Source organism: Anabrus simplex, chromosome 2 (assembly GCF_040414725.1).
Source record: "Anabrus simplex isolate iqAnaSimp1 chromosome 2, ASM4041472v1, whole genome shotgun sequence".
In the NCBI taxonomy this organism is placed as follows: Eukaryota; Metazoa; Arthropoda; class Insecta; order Orthoptera; family Tettigoniidae; genus Anabrus; species Anabrus simplex.
In genome coordinates, this window is record NC_090266.1 from 651,898,089 (window position 1) to 651,916,211 (window position 18,123).

The 18,123-nt window shown below is 38.6% G+C and overlaps 1 protein-coding gene across 1 annotated transcript in view; it reads left to right on the forward strand.

The window, feature by feature from the left end:
* The window catches only part of Zir (Zizimin-related), a 541,699-nt gene that overhangs the window by 415,940 nt on the left and 107,636 nt on the right, over positions 1-18,123 (forward strand). Inside the window, exon 31 of the mRNA XM_067141133.2 lies at positions 12,781-12,957. Within this exon, the coding sequence (XP_066997234.1) occupies positions 12,781-12,957 (177 nt within the window). The remainder of the gene's footprint in view (positions 1-12,780; positions 12,958-18,123) is intronic.

The following is an 18,123-nucleotide window of genomic DNA, read 5'->3' on the forward strand; positions in this document are numbered from 1 at the left end:
CCTGGGTCGATCCTCTCGGTCCAGTCTCCATGGATAGCTCGTTCATGAGGCCGTCTTCTTGAGGGATGGCTCGTTCATGAGGCCGTCTTCTTGAGGGATAGCTCGTTCATGAGGCTGTCTTCTTGCAGTTGCGGTCGGAAGGTCTCGTATCACACGTCTCTTGAAACACGGCACAGGTCTTCACTGGAATGAAATGCCTAACTTATTAACAGCACAGCAGTCCCGGTACTTTTATTTAATTTTTGAGACAGAAATCAGTACTGGCAATCTGCGACGTTAAAAATCATTGTTCCCCTTTAGCCGCTTAACCACGCGCGAATGTATGTAGGCAATATATCTACTATCTGAAATCCGCAACTTAATCGGTTGAGCGAATTGTCACTTTCTCATGCTCGACTGATTCAGACTCGTAAGTCTAGCAGGAATAACACAAATGGCTTTAGTTTATACTTGCACTTCTTCCGCACTTCGCAATATATTTACGTGGTTACCCGTACTGCTTCATGATGAAGTCTATATGTACGGCATTTTCTACAGTCGGTTAATTAAGCACTCGCGACCTCACTGTAAAGCATCTAAATACAATCATACAATTGAATAATTACTGGAAAGTTTATGGATCACTGATCCACTGAATAAACGTTAGTGCAACTGCTCTAAAGTAATCACAGTCTTTGTCCTAAACAAAGGTTGCTGGCGCAAATACAGACACACACGCACTAGCAGCAATCTCACCATCGAATGAACAACCTCCCTCCATATCTCTCAGCTCTTATAGAGAGCAAAAAGCAAAGCGACGCTAGGGAAACTCCCTCGAAACCCTCTTGAGTGTGGTATGCAGCCACTAAACAGTTTCCCACGGTGGTCGCTTTATTATGTAGTTATTAATATCATTACTTGTTAATAGCGTTAAACATATCATTGGCTTCTTAAAATTCTGTAGATAATTTTCATCTTTTTATTATTCTGGAAAGCCTTCAGATAGAGGAGATGTTACTCAATCCCCGTGATGTGGTGAACCTGACTACTCCCGTTTAAAGTATTGTTTAGGTGGTGTGGTACTTCCCAAAACGAATTTCTTATCTCTCTTTCCTTCTCCCACATATCTTCTGTTTCACTTGTGCATAGCCACACCCTGCCTAGGGAATCACCTCCTGAGCTCCCGCATTCTATATGGCATCACGCCCTTACAGTGGGCGTCATACTGGACACTATAACTTCTGCGTTAAATATCGCTTATTAATGAATGAACAGAATGGTACACAACATCCAGTAGTATGACCCCAGCATTTTTTATGATTTATCTTCAACAGGTTAATACAAGTAAAATTGCTACTATAGCTACTACTGTCCAAACAATTACCTTATACACATTGAGACTTGAATAAATATTATCAGCTTGCAACTCTTTTTCTTTATCTTTGATTAAGGTTTCCACCTCTTCTACTTTCTTACCAGCATGTTTAAAATCATCTACATGAGTTAGGAGATTGTGTAGTGTACTGTCTTTTATTTCCAAATCTCGTAATCTAATTCTAGAATTACCAAGCTCGATAGCTGCAGTCACTTAAGTGCGGTCAGTATCCAGTATTCGGGAGATGGTGGGTTCAAACCCCACTGTCGGCAACCCTGAAGATGGGTTTCCGTGGTTTCCCATTTTCACACCAGGCAAATGCTGGGGCTGTACCTTAATTAATGCCATGGCCGCTTCCTTCCCACTCCTAGCCCCTTCCTGTCCCATCTGTGTCCGAGCAATGTAAAGCAACTTGCAATTCTAGAATTTAAATATTCACAACAATCATATTCAAGAAGCACATCAGGAATTATATCTTTTCTGTAAGTAGTATTAACGTTACTAATAGTTTTAAGCTTGGTATTTGGTCCATAAGCTGTACATGTTTCATAAAATGTCAATATACCTGTGCCATTTAGTACTACATCACTCGCTTCCTTGCAAACAATGGTTACCTTACTGGTTCAGGGGATAAATATAAATATTTATTTGAGTCTATGGGTAACCACATCAGTTGTTTGATATACACTATGTCCTTGTTGAAACTCGTGGTATTGAGTCAACACCTTTTAACAACCTAATTATACATTCTTCGGCTCCATGAACAATTTTCAATATAAACTCTGATTTACATACCCTAGACATCTCAGTTATAAGATTACATTTGTTCACCTGACTCTGGCTTAAATATGTATAAAATTGCTGTTCAGTATCTGTGAGTACGTATTCTCTTGCTATCTGTACATTCACAAATTGATTAGCATGATTTTTGACTGTAGTAGGGAAAGGAAGAAGTTCATACAACTTAAAATCCTACTTATCACTGAGCGGCATTAGCACAATTCACATGAGCATATTTTTGTTAACAAATGCTGTGATATGTACAACCTTATAAATCAAATGTGCTTGAGTTGTACCAGTTCAATTGGCAGGGTCATTCCAAATGGAAACTGATCTTGCGGCATTTTATAGGCCTTTTTTTTATCTCAACAGGACTTAAAATTTGCATATGTATTACTCCTACTTGAGCATACATGAGTCCAGTAGCAACCACCTGATATTGTTCATACAGTTGCGTTATAAGATCCTCTATCTTGATTACATGTCTGTTGACAGCTATCTCAATATCTAACAGTGTAAGTGTCTACGTTAACTGTCCTATTTCATTTTGGAGAAATTTCTGAATGTGTTCTGAATTCTGATTCAATTTTAATTCATTTGCTGTTACATCATAAAGTGTACTATTCATTTATTGCAATGAAGATTTAACCACTATCATGTGTTTTTTAGCTATCTCAACATGGATATCTATTCCTTCTCTAATTCCAATATTTTCCCTTGATAAAAATCCACGTCTTCCTGATCTAATGTGCCAAACAATGATTTTGATACAGCGCCAATAAAATTAAATAACTAGTGTTTCTCACGTTTCTATGTATTCTTAGTAAACTGTTTAATTACATCTCTTAATTCTTGTGTCTTCTGTAAACGATTAAATCCTAACTGTATGTCGTGCTGACATGTGGTTTAATTCCTGTGGTAATTGATAACACAGTGTTTGTGTTTTCTGTACGTTTCATCTATCAACCCGAAATGCATAATCTAATTTACTTACATTTACATAGGTAACTAGTTTCCATTCTGTTGCCATTGATGCTTTCACGGCCCATACTTATAGACATGATACTGTATAGGCTTTTGGGCTTATGTTGTGTCAAGAAAATAAGGTGAAATTTTTTTTTTTTTTTGGCCCACTTTTACATCCCGAGGTATACGAAATTCCCTGTACTTGCGGCAAGGTATACATCGGCCAAACATGCTGGTCCATTGGTACCCTTATCAAGGAACATGAACGTAATATTAGTCTCAACCAGCCAGACAAATCGGCAATACTGAGCACTCTCTATCGTTGGGTCATGATGTCATGTCCCAAGATACTCAAGCTCTTACCCACACTAGACACTACAGGTCCAGGATTATATGGGGAGCTGTGGAAATACGTAGAAATCCTAACAATTTCAACAGGGGCACTGGCTATCAATTAAGTAATACCTGGTTGCCAGCCATTAAGGATTTACGTAGGTAGTTCCCTTCCCTGTCCCTTCACTATTGTTATTTCGTCTCGGTGTTTTCCAAATTCGTACGTTCCTCATCGCCAGATGTTTCATTTCAGGCTTGTGTCATTGTCATACACCTGTCAATGTCATATGTTGTGTGCACATGTTATGTGACCCTGTTAGACTGTTTCTGATAGTTCGGTCAGCTTCTGCTTCGAACGCTAGCGCTGTGCCACATCCAGGAAGCCATCTGGTGACAAATGAACATACCATTTCCACTTCTATTTTAACGTCTAAATTTCAAAAAGTCATTGTTTAAGAAGCCTTTCTCATGGACAGTCAAAATTTTCTTCTGATGATGCAGAGCACAGTTCTCCGCATAACGTACAGAATTTCACCTTATTTTCTTGACACGACATAAGCCCAAAAACCTATACAGTATCATGTCTATAAGTACGGGCCATGAAAGCATCAATGACAACATTAAAAACCACACTGGGGAGGATACTTTTAAGAAAGCTTCAAAATTCAGCAAATTAAGGAGAAAGAAGTCTATTTCTCTTTCTTCTTTATGATATATACTGAGATGCAGGGATCATAACATCATTCCCAACTGTGTGAAGCTGAAGCACACGTTGAACACACCGAATGCCAGGAGAATATATCAATGCGCTAGCAAGGCTCTTGTGATCGAGAGAGTGCATTACACTCATAGGGAACTGGACTCAGTCTCCCGAGAGTTGTTTTGTTTACACCTGCTGTTAAGCAACACTCTCTCGCAGGAATTGTGCTTGACTATCGATCGCATTACTGCTATACAGGCTGAACGAAAATTCAACCAGGTGTCATTCAGACAGTAATCAAAGTTCCTCCGACTAGCTCAGAAACAGGCGGTCTCTCGCACGAACCCGGATGCTAGTAAAACTGTCGTCAAACTTTCCAAGAAATCCTTGGACGAGAACCAAACGGCAGTTCTAGCTAGGGGTCTTAATTTCGCTGTCGTTCCCTCTACAATTCCCACTGAGGAGTTAATTACTTCTGTTGAGGCAGCCATCCACAAACTACCTACGGATGAGGCTGAGGAGTTAAGACAGAAATGTGTGAGACTCGTAAGGTCCGCTGTTGTACCCGCGCCCAATTTAACAAGAGGCGAGAGGAGAGCTCTGAAGGAACTTAGAGATGATTATGAACTGACCATTCTCTTAGCTGATAAGGGTAATGTGACAGTGGTTATAGACACTGACGAGTATAAGAATAAGATCTCGGCTATATTGTCAGAGCCTGTTTACAGACTGAGCTCACATGACCCCACCACTCGTGTGTCCAATGCCACCATGAAGCTCTTAAGGCAATCTTCAATTCAAAAAAAAGGAGGCTAAACATCTGTCACCGGGGGATGCAGTGCCACCTAGATTATATGCACTGCCTAAGATCCATAAAAAAGAGAATCCCGTCAGACCTATTGTTAGTGCGATAGGTTCTCCTACGTATGCTCTGGCTAAATACCTAAGCAAATTGCTGAATCATACGTCAGGGACTCTCGGTATTTCGTCAACTAGCTGTCAACCCTAACCCTTCATCCTAATGCACTTTTGGTGAGTTTCGATGTGGAGTCCTTGTTCACTAAAGTGCCAATTGACTTGGTCATGTCTCTCACTGAACACCCGTTCCCTGAGGACATTACAAAGCTATTTTACCCCTGCATGACTTCCAGCTTTTCCTTGTGGGGGTGGGAATTTTTTATGAACGGATGGACAGAGTGGCTATGGGAAGTCCACTTTTGCCTGTAGTGGCTAATTTCTTTATGGAGCATTTTGAGAAGCAGGCTATTGCTTCAGCACCCGTTAAACCTATGATATGGTGGAGGTATGTTGATGCATTTGTAGTCTGGACAGAAGGTGCTGAGAAACTTCATCTGTTTCTAAACCACGTAAATCAGCAACATCCTTCAACTAAATCCACTATGGAGATGGAGTCGGACGGCTCCTTAGGACATATGGTCTATTGTAAGCCTACCCACACAAATCGCTATCTTCAGGCAGATTCTCACCACCATCCAGCACAAAAACAAGGCATTCTCACGACACTCACCAAGAGGGCGAGTTGAATATCCAGGTGGAGATGGACACGCTCAAAGTCATGGTCAAGGGTAATGGTTACACCGATTTGCAGATTCTTAGAGCCCTGCATCCCAGAGAAACGACCAAGCAAATCTCACAGAAGGAAGAAGTGAAGGGAACTGCCTACTTGCCTTACATTCACAACCCCACATATCGAATTGCCAAGGTCCTCCCAAAACAAAATATAAAAACTGTGTTTGACTACGCCACTAAAATTGCTCACAGTCTGAATAAAACTAAGGTCAAATTGTGCCCACTTTTACATCCTGGGGTATAGAAATTCTCTGTACTTGTGGTAAGGTATACATCGGCCAAACGTGCCAGTCCATTGGTACCCGTATCAGGGAACATGAATATAATATTCGTCTCAACCAGCCAGACAAATCGGCAATAGCTGAGCACGCTCTATTGTTGGGTCATGATGTCTTGTTCCAAGATGCTTGAGCTCTTACCCACACTAGACACTTACAGGTCCAGGATTATACGGGAAGCTGTGGAAATATATAGAAATCCTAACAATTTCAACAGGGACACTGGCTATCAATTAAGTAATACGTGGTTGCCAGCCATTAAGGATTTACGTAGGTAGTTCCCTTCCCTGTCCCTTCGCTATTGTTATTTTGTCTCGGTGTTTTCCAAATTCGTATGCTCCTGATCGCCAGATGTTTCATTCCAGGCTTGTGTCAATGTCATATGTTGCGTACACATGTTATGTGACCCTGTTTGGAAGGGTAATAGGGAGGTACATTCAGGGAAACAGGGTGGCCTAGGGAGTGGTGATAAGGGAACAGGGAACTGGAAATCAAGTAGGGATGACATAAAATTGTTAGTGTTGAACTGTAGAAGTATTGTAAAGAAAGGAATAGAATTAAGTAATTTAATAGATATATATTTACCAGATATTGTAATAGGAGTTGAATCATGGCTGAGAAATGATATAATGGATGCAGAAATTTTCCCACGGCACTGCAGTGTGTATCGTAGAGATAGGATAGGAATGGTGGGAGGGGGAGTATTCATTCTGGTGAAAGAAGAATTTGTAAGCTACGAAAAAGTTAAAGATGAGATACATGAAATTCTAGGTGTAAGGCTCATTTCTAAAGATAATAGGCAACTTGATATCTTTGGATTGTACAGACCGGGAAAGGGTAGCACTGAAGCGGATTCAGAATTATTTCATAGGATAGTCGGCTATGTGGGAAACGACACGGAAAGAAATGTGATTGTAGTGGGAGATCTGAATTTGCCAATGTCAATTGGGAAGGAAATGAGAATGACAGGAAGCATGACCTACAAATGGCAAATAAGTTAATATGAGAGGGACAGCTGATTCAGAAAGTGATGGAACCAACCAGAGGGAAAAATATCCTGGATGTGGTGCTGATGAAACCAGATAAGCTCTATAGGGAAACTGAAGTAATAGATGGTATTAGTGATCATGAAGCAGTTTTTGTTGTAGTTAAAAATAAATGTGATAGAAAGGAAGGTCTTAAAAGTAGGACTACTAGGCAGTATCATATGGCTGATAAAGCAGGTATGAGGCAGTTTCTAAAAAGTAACTATGATCGGTGGAAAACGGTAAATACCGGGCGAGTTGGCCGCGCGCGTAGAGGTGCGACGTAAAGCCCCTAGCAAAAAAAAAAAAAAAACGGTAAATAAAAATGTAAACAGACTCTGGGATGGGTTTAAAGAAATTGTTGAGGAATGCGAGAACAGGTTTGTACCTTCAAGGGTGGTAAGGAATGGTAAAGACCCACCTTGTTATAACAGAGAAATAAAGAGACTAAGAAGGAGTTGCAGACTGGAAAGAAATAGAGTTAGAAATGGCTGTGGAAGTAAGGAGAAATTGATGGAACTTACTAGAAAATTGAATCTAGCAAAGAAGGCAGCTAAGGATAACATGATGGCAAGCATAATTGGCAGTCACACAAATTTTAGTGAAAAATGGAAGGGTATGTATTGGTATTTTAAGGCAGAAACAGGTTCCAAGAAGGACATTCCAGGAATAATTAATGAACAAGGGGAGTGTGTATGTGAGGATCTTCAAAAGGCAGAAGTATTCAGTCAGCAGTATGTAAAGATTGTTGGTTACAAGGATAATGTCGAGATTGAGGAGGAGACTAAATCCAAAGAAGTATTAAAATTTACATATGATAACAATGACATTTACAATAAGATTATAAGATTTACAATAAGATTATATCAGACATGTTTGTGAAAATAATAACTGGTTCGATAGAAGGCAGTTCAATTTTAGGACAGGTTATTCCACTGAAGCTCAACTTGTAGGATTCCAGCAAGATATAGCAGATATCTTTGATTCTGGAGGTCAAATGGACTGTATCGCGATTGACCTGTCTAAAGCATTTGATAGGGTGGATCATGGGAGACTACTGGCAAAATGAGTGCAATTGGACTAGACAAAAGAGTGACTGAATGGGTTGCTATATTTCTAGAAAATAGATCTTAGAGAATTAAAGTAGGGCTGCATTTACATGTTCGAGATATCTTATTGTAAAGCTTCGGCCAGTCTGGCCAGCGTATGAAAAATTGCACTCTGAGCACGTGAGCCTATATATTCCAGATCCTTGATATTGATTACTATTTATATTAACTTTATTGTGGTTGAAGAAAACGTTTCAGTTCGTGTTTTGGGTCTTGAAGGCAATGTTAATATTTTGTTTTTTGATGGTATTAGTGATTTGGTATATAGCTGGGTTAGTAAATGTGAAAGTTGCAAATTTGGATTTTTTATTTTTATCTGGTACAAGATTAGTGGCCAATTTTATTTTCACCTTAGTAATGATTTTGTTAATCATTTCTATTTTGTAACCATTATTGAGTGTTAGATCTTTTATAAAATCAAGTTCTTTCTTTAAACTCTTGTTTGTTAGTGGAATTTTTAGGGCTCTGTAAACCAAACTGAAAAATGCTGCCTGTTTGTGAGAGTTGGGGTGGAGTGACTCGTTTTTGATCGTTACTGGAGAAAATTTTACCCCATTGATAATATAAATTAATACCAATACATTTTATAAATGTTACTCCAGCAACGAGAACAAGTCTATTGACCATAATGACAATTATCAACTGCAGAAAATATTCAATACTCTTATGAAGTTTTTAATGACAATTATACAAGTTAAGCAGCAGGAATCAACACAACTAGCCAGATCTCAAAAGTTTTTTATTTTATTCTTATTTTTAAACAATTTTAAAAGATGTTCACCAGATGAGTTTCGGCAATAAAATGTTAGACTGAAGAAGATTTTGGACAAAAAGTGTTAGCTTAAGACATAGTTTTATTGTTGTGTGACTTTTAAAATGTTATAAGATTATTAATTAGTTTTATAGGAGCAATCTTGAACCAAAAGAATTGTTTTATGATCTTATACAATCTTAGATTAATGATAGTTTGGCTGATGATGCTCACGAAAAGGAACGAAAGATGTACCATATAAACATCATAATAAATATGTAAGTTTGTACTATATTTTTATTGTATTGAAAAGGTGGCAATTGGTAAAACTAAAGGAATTGTATCATAAGTGGTATGTTCCGAGCTGTCAGCGGAGAGATGGCGAAGAATGACATTAGTAGACGAATAAGTTTGAGTGGCGTTTATAAAAGTAGGAAAGATCACAATATGAAGATAAAGTTGAAATTCAAGAGGACAAACTGGGACAAATATTCATTTATAGGAAGGGGAGTTAGGGATTGGAATAACTTACCTAGGGAGACGTTCAATAAACTTCCAGTTTCTTTGAAATCATTTAGGAAAAGGCTAGGAAAACAACAGATAGGGAATCTGCCACCTGGGCGACTGCCCTAAATGCAGATCAGTATTGATTGATTGATTGATTGATTAGACTGTTTCTGATGGTTTGGTCAGCTTCCACTTCGAACGCTAGCGCTGTGCCACATTCGGGGAGCCATCTGGTGACAAATGAACGTACCATTCCCACTTCTATTTTAACGTCTAAATTTCAAAAAGTCATTGTTTAGGAAGCTTTTCTCGTGGACAGTCGAGATTTTCTTCTGATGACCCAGAGCACAGTTCTCTGCGAAACGTAAAGAATTTCACCTGATTTTCTTGATACGGGATAAGCCCAAAAGCCTATACAGTATCTTGTCTATTAAGTATGGGCCGTGAAAGCATTAATGGCAACATGAGGGAACTTGTAGTAATCATTTTTGACTGAGTCATGATGCTTACGTTATTATTTTATTTATATTTGGTTCGGATGGGCGTATTTGCAGTTCCCTCAACATCACGAGGTCCATGCAATAAATGGCACGCTTCAACAGAAGAAATAACGCCTCAGCAGTTGGCAGTTTTGCAATACACAGTAAACTACTGATCCACCTGGCGGGTGTTCTGCCCGACGACCAGTATTACCTCTCGATTTCAACCACCATGTGGGTCACGCACCAGGCCCGTGAGCGGGATAAGTCCACGAATTCGATATAACTTGTCCTACCAATGTTCAAAACTCTAATTATTGCAACTTTTAAAGAGTTCCGAACAAATATCTTGCTCAGGTTGATGGGTATGTCATACTCTACAAATACGCACTGAACGTGTTAAAAATTGGTCATTTTTGGCCCTTGCGGACCTTAGAAGACCAGATCATGGTTTCCTGTAAAAGCTGCATTGTTCCTGATGATACCTTACTATGCTATATACACTTATTGGTGATGTTCTTAGGACATCTCCAACATACTTGAAACTGCGCCCATCATTAATTAGTGCTACAGCTCCTGCAGCATCTTCTGGACTCAGTCGTCTTGGATAAAAGTGTTTTGCACAGTTCACAGTAAAAACTTGTACAATATGTACAAGGACTGCTGACTACAGAGAACTGAACAATATTTCACAATGTGGACAATAAAGAAAAAGGAAATGTGAAGTTATTCTTACCAAGTGGTCTCAATTGACACCAGAGGAGAATAACGAATGATTTTCGTTCAATGCAAGTTTAATGTGTTCCATTCATATAAACAGTGATGTCTTTCAAAAAGTGTAATGTAACAATTATGACATGTATAGCATGATTTTTGAATATCAAATGGTAATTGCTTAAAAAAATCTAAATGTTAGTGTGTTTTTTTGCTTGGCAGTTTCTTATGCTTAGTTGTCAGGAACTATTTTCAACCTGCACCTTAAGTGCTGATACAGATGTTAATAGTGGTAGTGATGGAGGTGGTGATTGATGATGTTACGTTGTGGGATAGGCTTGGGATATCTCAGTCATCGGCTCCATATACTTGGTTTAATTTTCCTTAATAACATATCTCTCTCTTTCTCTGTGTTTTTCTTCTCTGTGTGTGTGTGTGTGTGTTTTTTTTTCTCTCTCTCTCTCTCTCTCTATTTTTTCTTAAATAAGTGATCTTTCTGCAGGTATAATAAAGGAGTGGATTTTATTACAGATCTATGCTCTGTGATGAGTGGAGTGTTCATGTAAGAGTTGTTCAACTGAATCACAGAGTGGTGTATAGAAACTTAGTCTGTGAGCATAGGACAACATAAACCTTATCACAACGACAGTATACTGGCGACAGTTTGAGAGTGTCAACAGATAATTATCCCCATCTTTCAGGGAGCTGTTACAGTGCCAAACAATTTTCTCTATACCCTCTGCAAAGGACACCACTTGCCAGTTGAACCATTCTGTCACAGTATTGCAAATCACTTGATTGGTGGTGTATTGCTTACCCTTCGATACCTTTTCCAGTGGACCAGAGATGCGATAGTCACGGGTGAAGAGTCTGTTGCTGGAAGCTGTAAAGGTCCATTGTTGGCTAGGCAGTACAGCATGTTGGCTTGTATTATTATGGATCATAAGCACACCTTTTGACAGAAGTTTTGGCTCTCTGATTTTGATGGCCCTTAGTAGTTTCTGTAAAGTCTCACAACTCAATAATGTCGAGCATTGATGGTGTCACTGATCAATAGCCACTCCAATAGCAGAAGTTGATTGTCATTGAAAAACACTGTCAACTTTTCGTTACCCCCCCTCCCTCCTGATGGTGTAACAGCTCCGAAGGGCCATGGCCTACCAAGCAACCACTGCTCAGCCCGAAGACCTGCAGATTATGAGGTGTCGCGTGATCAGCATGACGAATCCTCTCGGCCATCATTCTTTGCTTTCTAGACAAGGGCCCCCAACTCACCATCAGATGACTCCTCAATTGTAATTACGTAGGCTGAGTGGACCTCAACCCAGCCCTCAGATCCATGTAAAAATCCCCCGACCTGGCCAGGAATTGCACCTGGGTTCTCCGGTAAGAGGCAGGCACACTACCCCTACACTGCAAGGCCAGCATAACTTGCCCTTACCAGCTGAAGTAAATCACTTGCCTTCTGTCATCTGGTTGGCAAAGGGTATCTCCATTCCTGTCTTGTTACCTTAGTTACTGGCTCGAAATGGTTGCTCCAGGCTTCATTTCCAGTTGGAGTTTGCTCCAAGAAGTGCTGTTGGTCAGTGAGGTGCTGGGGTACCTGTTCTAACATATTTTCTGATACCTCAGCTCCCTGTACACAATGCTTTGTATGGATTTGATGTTGAGGTTGACAGCTTACCATGATATCCACTGCAGAAATATTTTTTTGCGTAATCAAGGCACCAATTAAGGTCATTGGAAATGTGCTGTGTGTACTGTCCACCATTCAGTACACCATTTCAATACAGCGCTTCATTTTAAACATGCAAACATGCATACTCATTCATGACTTGCATTCAACCAAAGATTTCACTTACCCAAGCATCTTCTTTACTTAAGAATTGAATCTTGGTGTATTATACTCATTTGTACTTATAATTTACACACCACTGTCGCTTCAACTTTCTGCTCTACTCAGTGGACATATGCCTCAGACTGATAATGTCCTGTCCTATTACTACAAACACCTAGCCATGCAGTGCTCCCACCTCTTTGCCGCCCTGTCAGCTACCTGCAGTGCTGTCAGCTTTGTCTATTTTCAACTGGAACAACCACTATTTAATGGGTTATAGGGTCAGTAGTAGTGGTTTTACTATTTGAATCTAGGATAAAATTCTTTTTTATTTTTCACATTTTACTTTCTTTTTAGGTGAAAGATCTTGTGTTCAACCTTCATATGATTCTTTCTGATACTGTTAAAATGAAAGAATTCCAGGAAGATCCAGAAATGCTATTGGATCTCATGTATCGAATTGCTAAAGGCTATCAAAACTCCCCTAACCTGCGCCTCACTTGGCTTGCAAATATGGCTCAGAAACATATGGAGGTAAGTTAACATTGAATGAATCAAACACCTTGTTTAGATCAAATTTTGTTCAGAGCTTCACCTCTGAATTCTCTTGTGAATTAATTCCTTTGGAAAACTCTCCTGTTATACAATGATGATGTTTGTTTTACATCGCACTAACTAATTTTATGGATTTTATGATGCCAGAGAGGCTGATATTTTGTCCTGTAGGAGTTCTTTTACATGGTGGTATCTGCTGAAACGAGGCTGGGATATTTGAACATCTTCAATCAAAATATTCAACATAGGAGTTTAACCCTTCATGGGTGGAAGTAATTTATGGCCGGTAGTGGCAAAAAAAATTAAATCATCATATTATAATCATCATCATCATCATCAATGTCCCACTCCAGTCGCCCGGGTGTGGTTAACAAGCCTTCTCCACTCTTTTCTGTCCTTCCACTTTTCCTGATCCATTACTTCTGCCACATCCAATCCAGCTTCTCTAATGTCTTTCCAAATCTGATCCATCCACCTTCTTCTCAATCTTCCAACTGGTCTCTTTCCCTTAACTTCTCTTTCTAATTCCCTTCTTGCTACCCATCCCTTTCCTATTCTTTTTACATGTCCAAACCATCTCAGTCTTGCTTTCTGTATGTTCTGTACTAACGGTTCTATATTTAGCTCTTCTCTGATTTTAATATTTTGAATTCTATCCCTTCTTGTCTTTTTTACCAGCCTTTCTAGTCCGTATGTTACAATTGGTATGAAATACTGTTTATACAGTATAATGTTAATTTCATTCTCTCGGGTACTTCGTCATCCCATAAAAGCTCTCTGACTTGATGATAAAATCTTGTACCTTTACATAGACGGTTATTAATTTCAGGGTTGATTTCATTACTTCCATTAATAATGCTACCCAGGTATGTAAACTGTTCTACATTCTCTAACTGTTCTCCGTCTATGTTCACTTGGCTTCTCTTTTTCTCTTTTCCACAGTGCAGGACTACAGTTTTCTTTTTGCTAATTACCATTCCAAACTCCTTCAGGTTTCCAAACATCCAGTCTCCTTTGTACTTCCTGTTCTCCCTTTCCCCAAATCACCACATCAAATACCAAAGCATTTACTTCATCACTACTGATACTCTGTTTTACACATTGTATGATTTCATCCATCAATATAATAAACAATAATGGTGATAGTGCACTTCCTTGCTTGAGACCTTTTTTTGTATAAAATGTTTCATAGTCACCACTCCCCACTTGTACACTACTTGTACTCTCATGATACAACATTTTTATCTTGTTAATTAATTATTTTGGTACATTCCTTTTCAGTAGGCATTCCCATACATGTTTTCTTTTAACTGTATCATAAGCTTTTTCCAAATCCAAAAATACGAAGATGATTTCCTTGTTCCTTTCCAGATGTTTTTCCATTAATTTTCGCACTGTAAATATCAAGTTTATTGTTGATCTGTTCGGTTGAAAGCCATATTGTTCTTCCTCTAACTGTGTTTTTATTATATCCCTCAGTCTTTTGTCTATGACTTTCTCCATTATTTTTAGCCCATGTGATAATAGGGTTATACCTCTATAATTTTCAAATGTCTTCCCATTTCCTTTTTTGAACAGTGGTACAATGTTTCCTTGTAGCCAATCTTCAGGTATCCTTTCATCCTTCCATATGGCATTGAGGGCTCGGTATAGCCACTGTAGTCCAATGCTTCCTTCTTAATCATATCAACATTGAATTCATCTTTTCCACTTACTTTACCTTTGGTCATTGCTTTCACTGCCCTTTCAAGTTCCAACCTTGTTATCGGGTTCTCTTCTTTTTCTCCATCTATTATTTCCATTTTCTTATCTCCTTCTTCCTCCGAGCAGTCATCCTCATTATAAAGTTTTTCAAAATACTTTGCCATCACTGTTACACAAAGCATGACCTTCATCTAAACAATTCAGGTAAACGAAGGATAGCAAATATTGTTCTAGATTTTGTTAATCATAAGATATGTACTGTAAAAAAAGGGAACTCCCTTGAGTTATAATACTGACCTTCTGAAGACCCTTTTCGTCATGTACTATTGATCCATCTTCTCTCTCGAATGCCTTGATTTTGTTCTTGATTTATTCTTTATGATTTTATTAGTCTGTATAATAGTTTCTGATTTCCTCGACTATCTTGCTCAATTTTGTTGGTAAACTCTCCCCAACTTTTCTCCTTTTCTTCCTTGATACTCCTCTGTACTTGTAGTTTCAATCTTTTCTATTCCAGATGTAAACTTTCTATCTTATTCTCATCCCTCTGATACATTTTTTGCTTTTCCTTATCCATTTCTTATTTCACCTTGTTCCTTTCTTTTATTTCTTTTTTTATTTTGTCTGTCCACCACATTGTCACCTTTCCCTTAACCTTTGTGTTTGTTTTTCCGCATACCTCAATTGCTGCTTGCACAGATGTCTGTCTTAAATTGTCCCACTCTTCTTCTCCACTACGTATTTCCGTGTTGGGCAACTTCCTTTCTATGCAATCTTGGAATGCCATTCTTTTATCCTCCTCCTACTCCAATTCCCAAATCCTGATCTTTGGTTTCTTCTTCAATACAATTTTAGGGATTTTTACTTGTTTTAATTCCACAATTAATAATCTATGATCACCCTCCATACTTTCACTGGAGATTATCTTCGTATTCATGACGTATCTTCTCCATTCTCAGTCTATTATTATAAAATCGATGTGTGTTCCATACTGTCCATCCCAGCTTTATCGGCTGATCTTGTGGCTATTCCTCTTCATAAACCTTGTGTTCTTTATTATCAGGTTATTTCTGATACAAAAGTCCTACAGTTTCTCTATCTTCATTTCCATCATCATACCCATGTGGGCCCAGAACATTCTCATATCCCATTCTGTCAGTCCCCACATGAGCATTCAGATCTCCCATAATCATGATCCTGTCTCCAACAATATGTGTTTCCAGTTCGTTGAGGAAATCTTCTTTTTCTTCCATGCTACATCCTGTCTGTGGAGCATACACCTGTACTATCTTCAGTAGTTCCTTGTTTACATGTAGGCCTATGTGCATTATTATAATTCTTTCATTTACATATTCAACTTCAGCTATTGGTTCAGCATTCTGATTCACTACAAATTCAACTCCATTTCTTTTCTCGTTACTGTTACCCATCCAGTACAAGGTATACCCCCTTCTTAGTTTCTTTATTCCTTTCCCTTTCCATTTTACTTCACTTAATCCCAGGATGTCTGGTTTTCATCTCTCCATTAGGTCAGTCAATTCATTTTCCTTCCCATTCATTGTTAAAATATTTATTGTTCCAAATCGGGTTTTGTTCTCTGATCTAACACTTGCACGAACATCAGGATTACCATCATACTATGCAACTGTAGCCAGAGACTTGTCAATTCCATTTCCATTTTTAAACTTCCATCCAAAGCTTGTATTATAGTTGAAAGCAAGTACAAATTTACTCATTTGCCAACCTGCTAAGCCTAAACACATCTGGGAATTTTCTTTCGGAGTTTGCTCCCTTAGCCATTGAAGATCCCTCTTCTCCACAAGGCAGTGGTTTCCTCTTCTAATTTTCCCCAGAGAGGATGGGTTGCCTCATCCACCATCTTCACCATTCCGAAGGTCTCCTTCTCTGCCTAAGTTGGTGTTAAGGTCTTCACCCGTAACCCTGGGCATGGGTTCCACGTTATACCCCGTGAGACTGGGTCTCTGCCTGAACTTAGCTCTCCTTCACACTGGCTTAGTGATGTGGAGGATACCCACCTCCGCAACATGGATGCGCCAGACAAGAATTACTCAAGTGAAGGATAGGGAAGATGACCCTATCTCCCTTGAGCCTGGTTAATGGTTGTGTATGATGCCACAACCATTGGCATTAAAATGCATTTAAAAAATACATTAAAAATTAAAATGCATGCAAAATTTTGGAAAATTTATTAAAACCATGAAATTATACCTAAATAGACCACACACCTTGTTTAACCTTTTGACCCCCAGCCTCATACGCGGTTGAAAGCAAGTACAAATTTACTCATTTGCTGACCTGCTAAGGCTAACACATCTGGGAATTTTCTTTCGGAGTTTGCTCCCTTAGCCATTGAAGATCCCTCTTCTCCACAAGGCAGTGGTTTCCTCTTCTAATTTTCCCCAGAGAGGATGGGTTGCCTCATCCACCATATTCACCATTCTGAAGGTCTCCTTCTCTGCCTAAGTTGGTGTTAAGGTCTGCCAAGGCCTAATGAACACTATTTACCTTGCAGTAAATTATTCGTAATAATTTCTGTTCAATTTATGAAAAATTGGATGGGCATTTTATTGATGTAAATTAATGCGCCTTTATTTTATAAAGTGATAATTCAAATAAATATTTTCTTTGTTTGAAAAAACTGATTCATGATCAAAAAACATTAAGAAAAAAATTTTTACTACCAAAAACTGCAATATTTTAGAGAGGTGGTGAAATTTTCTAGTCTCACATTATATGCAAATGCTGCAGTTCCTGGTTTGTTTTAAGTAAAAATAATGATTACTAATATCTATTTCACACACATTTAACACCAAAAAATTCACTTTTTGCCTTAAAAATATGATGCAAGGAACTATTTACTAATATTTACACATATTTATGACGTATTCTAGCAAATATGCTTAGGGAGACACAAAGGGTGTACACCCTTCTTACACTGTTTACGAACATATCTGGTCTTTTTCCATTTACCACCTTGGCTAGTACTAATCTTTCTACATACGGAACAGTTGCGTTCTTTCTTTCTTTTTTTTTTTTTTCGGTAAAAGAGTAAGGGGTTCGTTGCCCGCCCGCGGGAGCTGAATTGCCGCTTCATCACCAAGCCACTCGGCAGCAAGTTCCTCAACTAAACTTGTTGTATATAGTCTTATTTAATCCAATACTAGTCCAAAACATGTATTATACATTATTAAAATGAATAACTTGGAAAATATTTTTTTCCGGAATGTTCAATCAATCGGACGTTGGCAGTTAACGGGTTAAGGGTGGAAATCCAACTTTCGAATGGTTTGAAGACAAAACAACTATTGTCAAATCATGTTTTCATTGGAAGCATGGCATAAGAGATGGTCTGACTGTGTTTATCTTGAAGTACACTGTAGTTCACTATTATGGAATATGTGCACAAAAAACTACTTTCAG